Genomic DNA, 12755 nt, shown 5'->3' on the forward strand with positions numbered 1-12755 from the left:
TCATCTACTTCATCTGAAGCCTTGCAGCTGATCCACGCCCTTATACGGAACCAAGGGAAAAATGCACCTACCTTGTGGCCTCTTGCTGAAGCCATGACACATTTGGCACATAGAACATGACTCCGAAGAAAAGCAGAGGCTCGTTCGCAAATTTGTCCAGATGTTTCTTCAGAGGTTTCTCCAGCTCCACCCATCGTGCTTGCTGGCTCTTGCTGAGAAACCAGAGGCCAAAGTAGTGTGTCTAGATAAGAGAGTAAAACAGCATGAGTCTATGTTTATCAGGGGTACCCCGGCGCCCGACGTCACGTTTGGTTTCCGAGCTCAGACACGAGGGTACAGCATTTACTTTCTAACTTTAGGCCAGGCCCAAAAGATCCCGCACGCACACCATCTACACAGCTGATCCGATGCAATAGTCATCACCACTGCTGCTGTTTGTTCATGTGGCTACTGATGCACCCAGGTTTGGGGAAGGGGTGCGTGCAGGGTGGAGACAGGGTTGGATTTTTCTTTCACTCTCAAGGCCACTTTCCCATACCTCCTGAATGGCTCGTGACCTCACACGGGACATGCTGGCAAAGGCGAACACAGTGCCCGCACCTGCTGCAAAGCAACTTGCTACTCCACCCCTAAGACAAAACCGTCTGCCAAATGAAAGCTTCCACATTGCAGGGTATTTCCATACAGCACCAGATCTGAACGGAAAACTGATTCACTCCTTTGGGGTTTTAATGAAGTACTTTCAAAAACATCAGCCTCGACCGCTTCATTATACATGAACCTGCCGCGAATCTCTCCCCCGTATCGAGCTTTGAGAATGGAAGGATGTCTTCCCAGCTGCCACGGGAGCCCCTGGTGGCTGTTCTTGGCAGATTATGGTGGGATTTGATAGATGAAAGCAAGATTTTCACCCTTAAACTTGAAGCCTCAACCAGTTTAGTTTTGAACGATGTGCTAAATGATTAAAACAGGTACTTTTATGCATCCAATCCTGTCTTTATATTAATTCACACTAGGATTTCGGGATTAGCACAACAATCACCAGAAAATAGATCACTGCTTTTGAAATGTTCTTTTATATTTCAATTATAGCTTAGAACAGTTTACAGCACACCTGGAAATTTGCCTTCAAAAGAATGTTTTCATTTCGATGTTTAATTTCCAAAGGCATTCTTGTGCCGAAGTTCCCACTCCAGCTGGCTACTCTGTCAGTGGTATCATAGATCAAATCCCTGCCACAACCCTACCAAAATCTGTATGAAAAGTTTTGATTCTGACTTCACTAGAAAACCAGGATGTCCTTGCCTGCTTAAAACTACAGACCAAAACACTCTCAAAGATATTTTCAAATGCATGTACTTCCAGATGGGAGCACTGACTTCCTCAGCTTTGTTCCATGATGTTTTAAAAACGTTTTTATTTATTTTTGAGAGAGAGGTAGCACAACCAGGGGAGGGGCAGAGAGAGAGGGAGACCCAGAATCCGAAGCAGGCCCCAAGCTCTGAGCTGTCAGCACAGAGCCCATAGCAGGGCTCGAACCCACAAACCCTGAGATCATGACCTGAGCCGAAGTCAGATGCTTAACCGACTGAGCCACCCAGGCTCCCCTCCTCCATGATGTTTTAAAGGGCAAGTTTACACAGGGAATCTATACGTCTCTTGAGCAACAGAATGCCAACACACAGGACCAAGGTTATAGTCCCATCGAGTTGGACAAATTGCTTGAGTGAATTCTGACACTATTTTGTTCACTTCTCAGCTTTGGTGAGTCAGGTGGTTGTTCTAAAACAACTGATGACATAGAGGGAATGAAATGTGGCTGAACAGGAAGAAGATAGGCTGTGAAGTCTATTCATCTCCCGGTGCTTGCACTCACTGTCTTAACAACTCTATACAGGTTCCCGAGGCTCAGAGTGTCAGCGCTCTCTCCTCTGTAAAACGGGGACGATGACTACAGCTATCGTGCACGGGCTATGAGGGGCATCAAGGAGATCACGTCTGTCCACTGTGCGCATGGTACGTGGTACGTGTAAAGTAACTATTTCAGGAATGATGCTTTCTGTTGCTGCTGCTATCATTATCAATCATCATCATCATCATCGGTAAACAAAAGCACGCAAGCCTCAAAGATCTTTTTCATCAGCGCTCCTGGTGTACCTATAAACCATAGAATCAGAAGACAGAGGCCACCTGGAAGATAAATGAGAAAAAGCAGGCAAGAGTAGAAGCTGGAAGGCCCATAAAGAACATAAAAACCTGAAATATGTAAGAAGAAAATTCATCACAAAATAGTGGCTCCCCTCAGATTTTCTTTAGTCTTACAGGTGTTGAGGGAACCCTGGAACATCGCTCTGATGCTGTCCTGGAGGATCTATGATGCAGGCTTAAGCTAACTTTAAAATGAGGTAATCTGGATACTTAACACGCTCTCTGAAAAGGGCCCAAGGCAGTCCTACACTACAGTGAATTCCGTATGGACACAGTGTTGTATAAGGGTAGGCTACTACATTGCGGGTGGCTAGGAGTAAGTCTGCATATAATAAGTGAGGTAATATATATACACACAGTGACAGGCTATGTAATAGTTATTTTCACTGGAAAAGAAGCCCTTTTATAAGCCTGGGTGGAGAAAGGGAGGGACAAGCTTTACAATTGCTTAACAGGCCAGCCATGATTTGTTAACTTTCACTAAAAGCAGCCCTGACATTTGAGGGCATAATTTCATGATCCATACTTCATTCAAATACCAACATTCACTCAAATTAGGAACATTCAAATCATAAGTGGTCCACATTAACTGCATAAACATTCTATAGTCAATTTTGCCCAAAAAAGTTGTTGCTTTTTCCAGAGGACACAGACTATTTGAGCCAGCCACCTGCATTTACCCAGTGAAGTAACTATACTGCCACAATAGTACTTCTCACAAAATGGAGTGTCCAGCACAAGGCAGAACTGAGAGAGCCAGGTAACCTGGAAGATACAGTTCCTACCAAAATGGCCAGAAGAACCAATTTCAGAAGTGCTGAATTCAGGGGCACCTGGGTGGCTCAGTCGGTTAAGCCTCTGACTCTTGATTTCAGCTCAGGTCAGGTCATAATCTCACGGTCTGTGAGACTGAGCCCCACATTGGGCTCTGTGCTGACAGCGCAAACCCTGCTTGGGATTCTCTCTCCCTCTTTGCCCCTTCCCTGCTCACGTGCATGCTCAAAAGCACTCTCTCTCAAAACAAATAAACATTTAATTAAAAAAAAAAGTGCTGAACTGAGTTATCTAGCAGGAAAGAAAGTCCATTTACGAGACCCCTAACCCCATACTGTTTTGTGAAGCGATGCCCAAAGTCACCTTCTTGATTCCGAGCCCACCACCCCCACCCCATTCTTCCTCTAGCTAGATCCCTGCCCTGGATGATTCAACAGGGAAGAAAGACGGTATCTCAAAGTTCTAAGCCTGCTCTATTTAAGTTTACGATGCAGCACGAGTTTATTCTGCCACATCTTATACAGTGCCTTTCAGGAAATAGCATCAGAAACTAACCTCACTTAAAACTAACAAGTGCGCCAATCAACTTCCTGTGTATTAGCCAAGGGACCATTAATTCCATCAGGCCCAGCTGAGATCACACCAGGCTGGTTCATAACCGACTTGACAATTTCAACTCCTGCTGAATTCAGAAAGAGCTTCCCTGCTAGCCAGGGCCACGTGATTTAGGAGAATGTGGTAGATGATTCCAAAGAGAAACCACCTCTCCGTGGCCCAAAGGACCCCTTCATATTGCCCAAGTACATACCCCAAACACTTGTGTTTAATCTCTGAAGCTCCAAACATGAGCCAGGTCCGGCGAATCCTCACAATACCTCTGCGTGAGCTATACATCCCATTTTATTTCTGCGGTTTTCTTTAGAAAATGGGTCTGGTTACCTTGAATTCTGCAGTGAGCTCACTGCAACGAAGACCAAAGAAGACAGAAGAGCGGGTTCCAAGGGAGAGGAACCCCAATCTGTGAATTAGTGACTAAAAATGTACTGCTAAGAAACAGTGTAAGGAAAGACATAATAACATGACGTTTTCATCAGAGTAGTTTCCTGGTCCATTTAGTTTGGAGGTTTTCATTTTCACACGGGAAGCATAAATGTATTCACACACTCAAAAATATGCTGGTTTTGTAAGTGGCAGATTTGAGTGTGAATATTTTAGTGCCAAAATAAGATCCAAGCACCAAGAAAAAGATTCTAAGAAATAAAGGCCTTTAAAAATAGTTTGAGGGTGTTCTGATGTGTTTGTTCACTTATTTGCAGAGACAGTGGATTCCCCCACACGAGCTATGGACAGGGAAAGATTTTTTTTGAGGATTTTGCTTTTCCAGTTTCATGACCAATGACGCATCTTTCATGCTATCTGCAAGGGTTACAGATGCAGTCTTGGCAATTACCAGGGATTAAATCCATGATCTTATCTCAAGCATTTTGAAGAGTTAATCATCCAGAAGCAAAAGTTTAAAATATCTCACAGCACGCTGTAATTGGTTGCCTGTCATACCCAGCGCTTCAGCTGTAAATTAAGAAACGGAGAGTTGGTGTGCCTCCACATAAAATATACAGGCATTAAAACTTTCACTGAGGCATGGAAAATACTTCAAAAGATGACTATAAGCAGGCTATGAAACAGCACTTCACGCTATTACATTCCAACAGCTTTGGAAAATAAACCACTATACATCAGTCGGCTGACTGTAAAAAAACAACTTGTGTGCAATCAACCTCTACTCTGGGTAGGTCTGGGGTTTCCGGAACTGACATGTCTGTAATTAACAACCGCACCATCTTCATTTTCCTAGCCAGTCTTTCACAAAAGTATAGGAAAAGACACTGCACAGTAACATCAGCCCAAGAAGCAAACCTCATAACCAAGAAAAAAAAAAATCACCCTTCTGAGACTGTAGAGCTCACTCAAAATATACAAAAAGATGAAGGCTTACAAGTTAAAATGGAGAAATTATTTCACCTACAATCTCTTATATCTAGACACTGGTGCCAGGTTGCCTCAGAGAGCGGATATTAAGCCAGTAAGATTTCGCATTATCATCTTTATAAAGACACAAAGCAATATAAGATTCAAAGACCAGAGATCTCTCTGGAAGTCTTCTTCAGTGGATTCTTAATCAGTGTTATTTTAGTTCTCTGCAAATAAAAACGTACATGTGAAGCAGGCGATAAAATACAACACAATTTCCACAATTATCAGACAGGGCTAGGAAATGAAGTATTCCATTTAACCGATTACTTTTATAATTGTACATTACATTGTTACCAATGCCCAAAAGATTAGCATAAAATCAGTTAGTTAAAATTCAGTATCTTTATAAACTCTAGCTGTTATGAGAATAGCAAAATGTGGGACATTTCTACTGTAGCCCATCGCTTGGCATAAATCACCTTTGAGTTAAAACGAAAATATATATCTACAAAGGAACCAGGGGATAAATCTGAGGAGACTCACCCACCCTATGAAATGATCAGGGATTTTTTTTAGGCTCCTTTAAAACCCAGAGCTGTCAGTTTAGTCTTGAGACAGGACCAAGAGTTATCGAATTCACCATTCTCAAGAATAGATTCTCTGTCCTGAATAGAGTTTAACTATGAAGGTACCTTTGGAAATTATTTATCCTTCCTCCATTCATTATTCTCTAATTAAAAGTAGAGTCAGGAGTATCCCTAAAGAAAATAATTCTAGCAGATTTCTACATTTTATTAGAACTCTGTATATTCCAATAAAATTCTTAATATCCATTATTACTATTAACATGGCCTCCTTTCCATTCTTAGAAGAGCACTGTTTAGTAGAGATATAATGTAAGCCACATATTTAACTTTAAATTTTCTAATAGCTACACTTAAAAAGTACAGAGAAGTGAGGGGTGCCTGGGTGGCTCAGTCAGTTGAGTGTACAACTTTGGCTCAAGTCATGATCCCATAGATGATGGGTTCGAACACCACCTCGGGCTCTGTGCTGACAGCTCAGACCTGGAGCCTGCTACGGATTCTGTGTCTCCCTCTTTCTCCGCCCCTCCCCTGCTTGTGGTCTGTCTCTCAAAAATAAATAAAAATGTTAAAAAAATGTTTTAAGTACAGAAAAGTGAAATTAATTTTAAATTTCATTTAAAATAGTGTATTCAAAATAGTATGCTTTCAACATGTGACTAAAATCTTATCAAAAATGATAAGATAGTTTAACTTTTTTTTATTAGAGCTTCAAAATCCAAAGTGTATTTTACAGTTACTGCAAATCTCAATTTAAACTAGCCACACTTCAAGTATTCAATGGACACATGTGGCCAGTGGCTATCATACTGGGCAATACAATCTTAATAACTATTCAAGGAATTGAAAGATTTTTGGCTCAATGTATGATCACGGTTTCTAATAATTCAAGCCATCTAAAAATGAAACCAGCAGATTTATAAAAGGGTAAGAGCCCAATCTTTGACAGCGTGTGTCAGAGTCCAGAGAGCCCATGTGGGATCGCCCAGAGAAGACCGCCATATTGAGTGCTTCCACGTGCCAGGCTCTGTAATACTGTGGCAACTTCAGAAAAACTTACTCTCTTAATCCTTCCAACGACTCCTGGAGGTTGCTACTTTGTCATCTCCATTTTCAGATGAGGAAACTGAGGCACAGAGCAGTTAAGTAATGATTCAAGGTTAGCCGGGTGATAAGTGGCAGAGGCAGGGACTCAAACTCAGGCAGTTCTCATCGCCATGAACCCTGCTGGTTCTCTGTGCAATTATTGTTTAAATATGAGAATTGGTCACAAGACACATTATTTTAACTGTTTCTTATCCCAGGTCAGTGGATCTCAGGCTGTATTGGAAGGCAGGAAGGGCACAAGGAGACTGGCTTGCAGATACCCAGTCCCCCTGCAAACACAACAGCTGCATCTCACATACCGAAGTTCCACTTAAGATCTCATTTGGAGAAATGGGTGACATCCATTAATCCAAACATGTTTTAACTATATCATTAGAATTCCAATTTTCTGAGCCTCATCATCTTATTGTCTTTTCCTTAATAAAAACCCGTTGCCAGAAATTCATACCTAATTTTTTTTCTGAACTTGAAATAATTAAAAAAATTTTTTCCCTGAGGAGTTCATTTTAATTCCTGTAGCCAGGATTATTGTCAAGTTCACCCAGCTAGCACCTGTCACCCCAATCCTCATTCTCTTTCTGCTATTTGGCTCTTGTCCTAAAATGCAAGGTGTTTACATTACACTCTGCCTTGAAATCCTTAGATGTCTCCCCATCTCATGGCAGCATTTTATTCTCCAAACAATCAAAGAGGATTTTACAGAATGCTAACATAATTGTGAAACACTGAGTTCAAGACCTTAAAAAAAAAAAAACAAAACATTGATGGAGGTATTTCCCAAAGCATTTGACCTCACTCTTTTTCTGCCACTACACATGCCTGGGAATTCGAAGGGTGGAGGCAGCCCGGCTGGGGATGGGGAGCCCAGTCACCGCCAGCAGGTCGCCCTGCCTTAACTGCTGTGGTGGCCCCGTCTGTAACATGGAGACGGCCAGAGAAGGCCCCTCACAGAGTTGAAATGAGAATTATATGAACTGATATAGGGAGAGTGCCTGGCACAATACGTGGCGATAAAAGGTGGCGATTTATTTTAATTATTCTTGGGATGCATTCTAGAAAGTGTCCTACAGGACCCAGTTAAAACTCCCTGGCTAGATACATCACACCCTTCAAAAGAAGACTCCCGCTTGCCTTTATACACTCCTAGCCTCCCAGCCAGGACCTCTCCATACCCCCCACCCCCCGCGCACACACACACACACACACGCACGCACAGACAGATCAGTGCAGAGTGAACTCTGCCCTTCCCTGAAAATTCCACGTGCTTNGTACCCCCCACCCCCCGCGCGCACACACACACACACACACACACACACGCACGCACAGACAGATCAGTGCAGAGTGAACTCTGCCCTTCCCTGAAAATTCCACGTGCTTTCCTGTTTCTTGTACCTCAGCACGGGCTGTTCCCTTTGCTTTGTTTCTTGTTTGTCCTATTCTCTAAGCTCTAGGGTTTCTGGGATCAGGGACCGTCTCGTGTTCAGTGTCCCCTGGGGCTTGATTGTATTTGCTGACCCTATGAACCAGGACTGGGCCCTCTAAATGCCATTTGAAATGGCAGGATATTGGCACATTCAAACCCAGATGTGAGCCTCAAAAAGTCAAACATATGGATACATGTCATCATCATACATTTGTTAAAACCTGCAGGACATACAACACCAAGAGTGACCACTAATGTAAGCGAGAGCTCAGGGTGATGATGTGTTCGTGGGGGCTCATCGACTGGAACTCGTGTCCGTCCCACTCTGGCGTGGGGGAGGAGAGGGCAGTGGAGGGTGCAGGAGGCATGTGGAACTCTGCTTTCCACTCAGTATTGCTATGAAACGGAGACGGCTTTAAAAAATAAATCCATTTTTTTAAAAATAAATCCATTTTTAAAATGATTAAATGAAGTGGCAAAACACAAATTATAATTAATGTAGATCAAAAATTAAATCAAAATTAATTTTCCTTTCCTAATATAAAGCTTTTACAAAGTCTAGGATACAACTACAGAACACTTCTAAATTTTTGTTTTTAATGTTTGTTTATTCTTGAGAGAGAGAGAGAGAGAGAGACAGAGCACGAGCAGGGGAGGGGCAGAGAGGGAGACACAGAATGTGAAGCAGGCTCCAGGCTCCGAGCTGTCAGCACAGAGCCCGCCGCGGGGCTGGAACCCACGGACCACGAGATCACCACCTGAGCAGAAGTCGGACACTTAACTGACTGAGCCACCCAGGTGCCCCAACTACAGAACACTGCTAACGGCAAAGCCAAATACCCACCAGATCTGGTTTCCAAGCCTTAATAAAGACTCAACAGTGTGTTGTATTTCGGATGGATTTCCACTTGATCCTCTCAAGCTCCATCAACTCTACTTGGAAAATGACCCAAATACAAAGAAAGTCAAGTGAGTAGAGCAGCCCGTGTGCCCGCCCCCTCCTCCTCCTGCTTCTGGGGAAAGAACACACTCCTCCTCCAGGTGTGTGTGTGTCAGTGAAGAACAAAGTAGAGGTGGCTTGATCTCATCCTCTCCTTTGAAAGGAGCTAAGTATTGTTTCACAAAAGGCCATACCTTCAATGTCAACTGTCACAGAACAAAAGCGTACAATTAAACAAAAAAAAAAAGAAAGTGATTTGCTCTAATGTGAATGCACCCATTTAGAGCATGTCAAAATAAAGCCAGCATTAAATGTCAACCCCACCTTCACATCAGAAGATCAATCACGTTGCAACAGACACTTGACAGCAGAATGTAGACTTCACTGCTTTGTCCTTTGTGACAACACAGTTGTGCGCTAATCCGGGTTTGACCTTTGCCCTCTCTCTGAGAGAAGCAATACTCTGCTGAGAGTAATTATTAGCATCCGCATCTCTAGACCTGCCTCCCCGTGCACCTTAGACTCTGTCTGGGGATTCACAGAGATGCCTTCTTAGCCCCCAGAAATGGCGCCTGTTTTCTCATCCTGGGATCTTCAAAACTCCAATTCCCCTGGCCCTGGATGGCCTTGCTTTCTTTTCCACCTGCTGAAGTCCTGTGCATCCTTCAAGTTTCTACTCAGAGAGCGGAGGCTCTGTTCATCCTTCCCTGAGGCTTCCTCTCCCCTCCCAGGGCCACATCGGTCAGTGGCACAGACTGCATACTGCACAACTCAAAGAAGAGCTATGCCTTTCAGGGCTGCACCTGCATTGCATTTTAGTATGGACTGCATTCAATCTTGGTTTTTTTTTTTTTTTTAAGTTTATTTACTGAGAGAGAGAGAGCGTGCACATGAGTGGAGGGGCAGAGAGGCAGAGAGAGAGAGAGAGAGAGAGAGAGAGAGAGAGAGAGAGAATCCCCAGCAGGTTCCACCCTGTCAGCACAAAGCCTGATGTGGCGCTCAAACTCACAAACTGTGAGATCATGACCTGAGCTGAAATCAAGAGTTTGACACTAACCGACTGAACCACCCGGGCGCCCCTGGATCTCATTCAATCCTAACTGCTTATGTAAATGCTGGATTCCCCTACTCATCTGTGCATATCTTGAAGACAAAATCATACCTTTTCTACCTTTATTCATCAAGTCCTAACATAGTGCTTGGCACATTGCAGGTGCTCAAGATTTTCTTCAATGAAAAAATTTTAAGGCTCTCAAATTGGGACAGTTGTAAATATTAGATGCAGCACTATGCATTTTCCACACTGTATCTTTTTTAATGTTTACAACAGTCCCATAAGATAAGTAAGGTGAGTATCATCATTTCCACTTTATTGGTGGGAAAACGGAGGCCCAGGGAAGCACTGTAACTTTTCTAAGGACACCTAACTAACAGATGACAGAATTGTAATTCAAACCCAAGTCCAAGAGGCCAAGGACTGAGCCTATAACTCCTTCAGCACATGCTCCACCGCCTTCCCAGTGCATGTAAAGAATAGATACTCCACTGTGAGTTATGGAGAGTACTCAGAAGTGGAACCGCGCATATCTTTTTTAAACAATCTAAAACTAACATTTTCACAAGAAATTCGGACCAGTCTTCTAACCAACCAATCTTCAGTACTAAGGTTTTTCCTTTACGCTCAGGCACATGCATATTTTTAAATATGTATACCCCAGTGTGTGACTCATACGTCAGAAGGGACCCGCCATGAACCGGCCAAGGCAGAACACTTTGCATGTTTATTCTGCTGGGCCAGCTACCGAGCTACATGTAGCTGTGGGACAGGAAGTTCTTTCCCTATACCGGAAAAGAAACTTCAAAGGAAGCTCTGATCACAGAGACCAAACTATAAATATGAAGACTGGCAGGAGACAGAAGCACTCAAGTGAAACTGTCCCCCACAATATGGCAGTGGGCCTGCGGGGGACGCCAAGGGGAGAGGAAGAACTTCTCCGACGCCAATTCCCTTGTGCACGTGGAGGGAGGTGGATCCTGAGGGAGGTGGAAGACGTCAAACACCATCACCTCCAGCAGGCACCGTCCCCCCAAACCGGCACCCTGAGGTAGCAATGTTGTCAAAGGGTCCAGGACAACCACAGAGCTTTTTCTGCTCCTCAGATCTCAGGGATTTGCAGTCCCTTCCGCTATGTGGCAACCATTCAGTCACGCCACCTGAGTCACTGGCCACTCTGTCCCGGGGCTTTCAGGGTGCATATGTGTGTCCGTGTCCGTGGTTCTCACAAAAGAATTAAGACAGGAGGACCCAGGACTTGCTTCTTATAAAGGACATCAGCCCCAGGAAAGTCCCTTCTAGAGAGTGATAACATGACTGCCTTCATGGTCAACCCTGGCTTTGTTTAAAGCCGAAAGGAGTCTAGGGGTGCCTGGGTGGCTCCGTGGGTTAAGTGTCCGACCTCAGCTCAGGTCATGATCTCACCGTTTGTGAGTCTGAGCCCCCAAGTCGGGCTCTGTGCTGACAGCTCGGAGCCTGTAGCTTGCTTCAGATTCTGTGACTTCCTCTGTCTCTCTGCTCCTCCCTCCCCTCCCCTGCTCATTATCTGTCTCTCTCTTTTTCAAAAATAAATAAACATTAAAAAGGAATTTTTTAAAATAAGTAAATAAATTTTAAAAGCCCAAAGAAGTCTCAACAGCATAAAGAAAATGAGGGTCATGAGGAATCTTGAAAGAAACAAAACACCCATTTTATAAGCACCCACAAAAAGCCTCGCTGGTTACGCTGGCTTTAAATACTTTTTCAATTTCTTCCCCTCTTTGAAGAGGAAAATATAGACACAAACACACAAAACCTAAAAGCAGCCGCATCCATCCCCTCTGTGGGCGTTTTCTCCTAGATGTGCAGCTGCAATGCCAAAACCCCAGCTACCCACTCCATGGTTTTAAAGAGAGACGATGACTTTGGATGTGCCACGCCCTCTCCCTAACCCTCCTCATCAGAGGGGCCAATGGGAAGCGGCCACACCCTGCAAGCTCTAGACAGGTCCTGACTCCTGGCCGCATCCGAGCGGGCTTCCTGATCCACTGAGGCTGTGAGATCAAGGCCACGCCAAGGACAACAGGATCCTCTTAAACACGAGGCTGGGGCTGCAGGCACCGCAGGGGCCAAGGGACAGGGAGCCAGGCCCCAGAGTGAGTTCTGGCTCAGACCCCCGCCCACGCCCACCATTACCTCTCGCAGCTCTAGCCTCTGGGCCACGGCTTCCAGGCACTCCTGCCCGGTGCTCTCCACCGACAGCGTGCACTCGATCACATTGCTGTCCAGCAGGCGGATCCGCGTCACAAAGCAGTTCTTGCTCAGGACGTTGTAGCGCCGGGTCCGACGGAGCTTCAGGCCGAAAGGCATGGCTACGTGGCCCTCGGACGCCGCCTTCCTATCCTGGCGCCCACGCCCCGGAGATGGCCTCAGCAGCTTCGTGTCCGGGTGATGACACTGCCACACGTGCTCCTCCAGACGCCGAGGAAGGTGTCCATGCCCGGTGCGGCACTCCGGGGGATCGCTGCAAACGGAGAAGCGGCAAGGGCATTAGTTGCAAGGGAGACTGCAGATGGCTATGGCCTATGACCTGCATGCGGCAGCACATGCCCCTGCCCCCCGACGGACAGACAGATGTCCAGATCCGGGGACCAGCAAGTTCTGCAGCCCCCGAGCCTCTTGGTGGCGCCCATGAGCTCTACCTGATCTTAC

General features: G+C 45.0%; 1 protein-coding gene across 2 annotated transcripts in view; it reads right to left on the reverse strand.

Annotated features, from left to right (window-relative positions):
- The window catches only part of PTPN14 (protein tyrosine phosphatase non-receptor type 14), a 102811-nt gene extending 90256 nt beyond the window's left edge, over positions 1 to 12555 (reverse strand). The window contains exons 1-2 of one of the 2 annotated variants that reach the window (XM_077763209.1): positions 12240 to 12491; positions 72 to 241 (exon numbers count right to left, since the gene is read on the reverse strand). In XM_077763209.1, the coding sequence (XP_077619335.1) occupies positions 72 to 241; positions 12240 to 12413 (344 nt within the window). In that variant the 5' untranslated portion in view covers positions 12414 to 12491. Of the gene's footprint in view, positions 1 to 71; positions 242 to 12239 lie in introns of both variants that reach the window. The other variant, XM_077763210.1, reaches the window with a different exon arrangement.
- Between the last annotated feature and the right edge of the window lie 200 nt (positions 12556 to 12755).

Source organism: Crocuta crocuta, unplaced genomic scaffold (assembly GCF_008692635.1).
Source record: "Crocuta crocuta isolate KB4526 unplaced genomic scaffold, BGI_CrCroc_1.0 scaffold3, whole genome shotgun sequence".
NCBI lineage: Eukaryota > Metazoa > Chordata > Mammalia > Carnivora > Hyaenidae > Crocuta > Crocuta crocuta.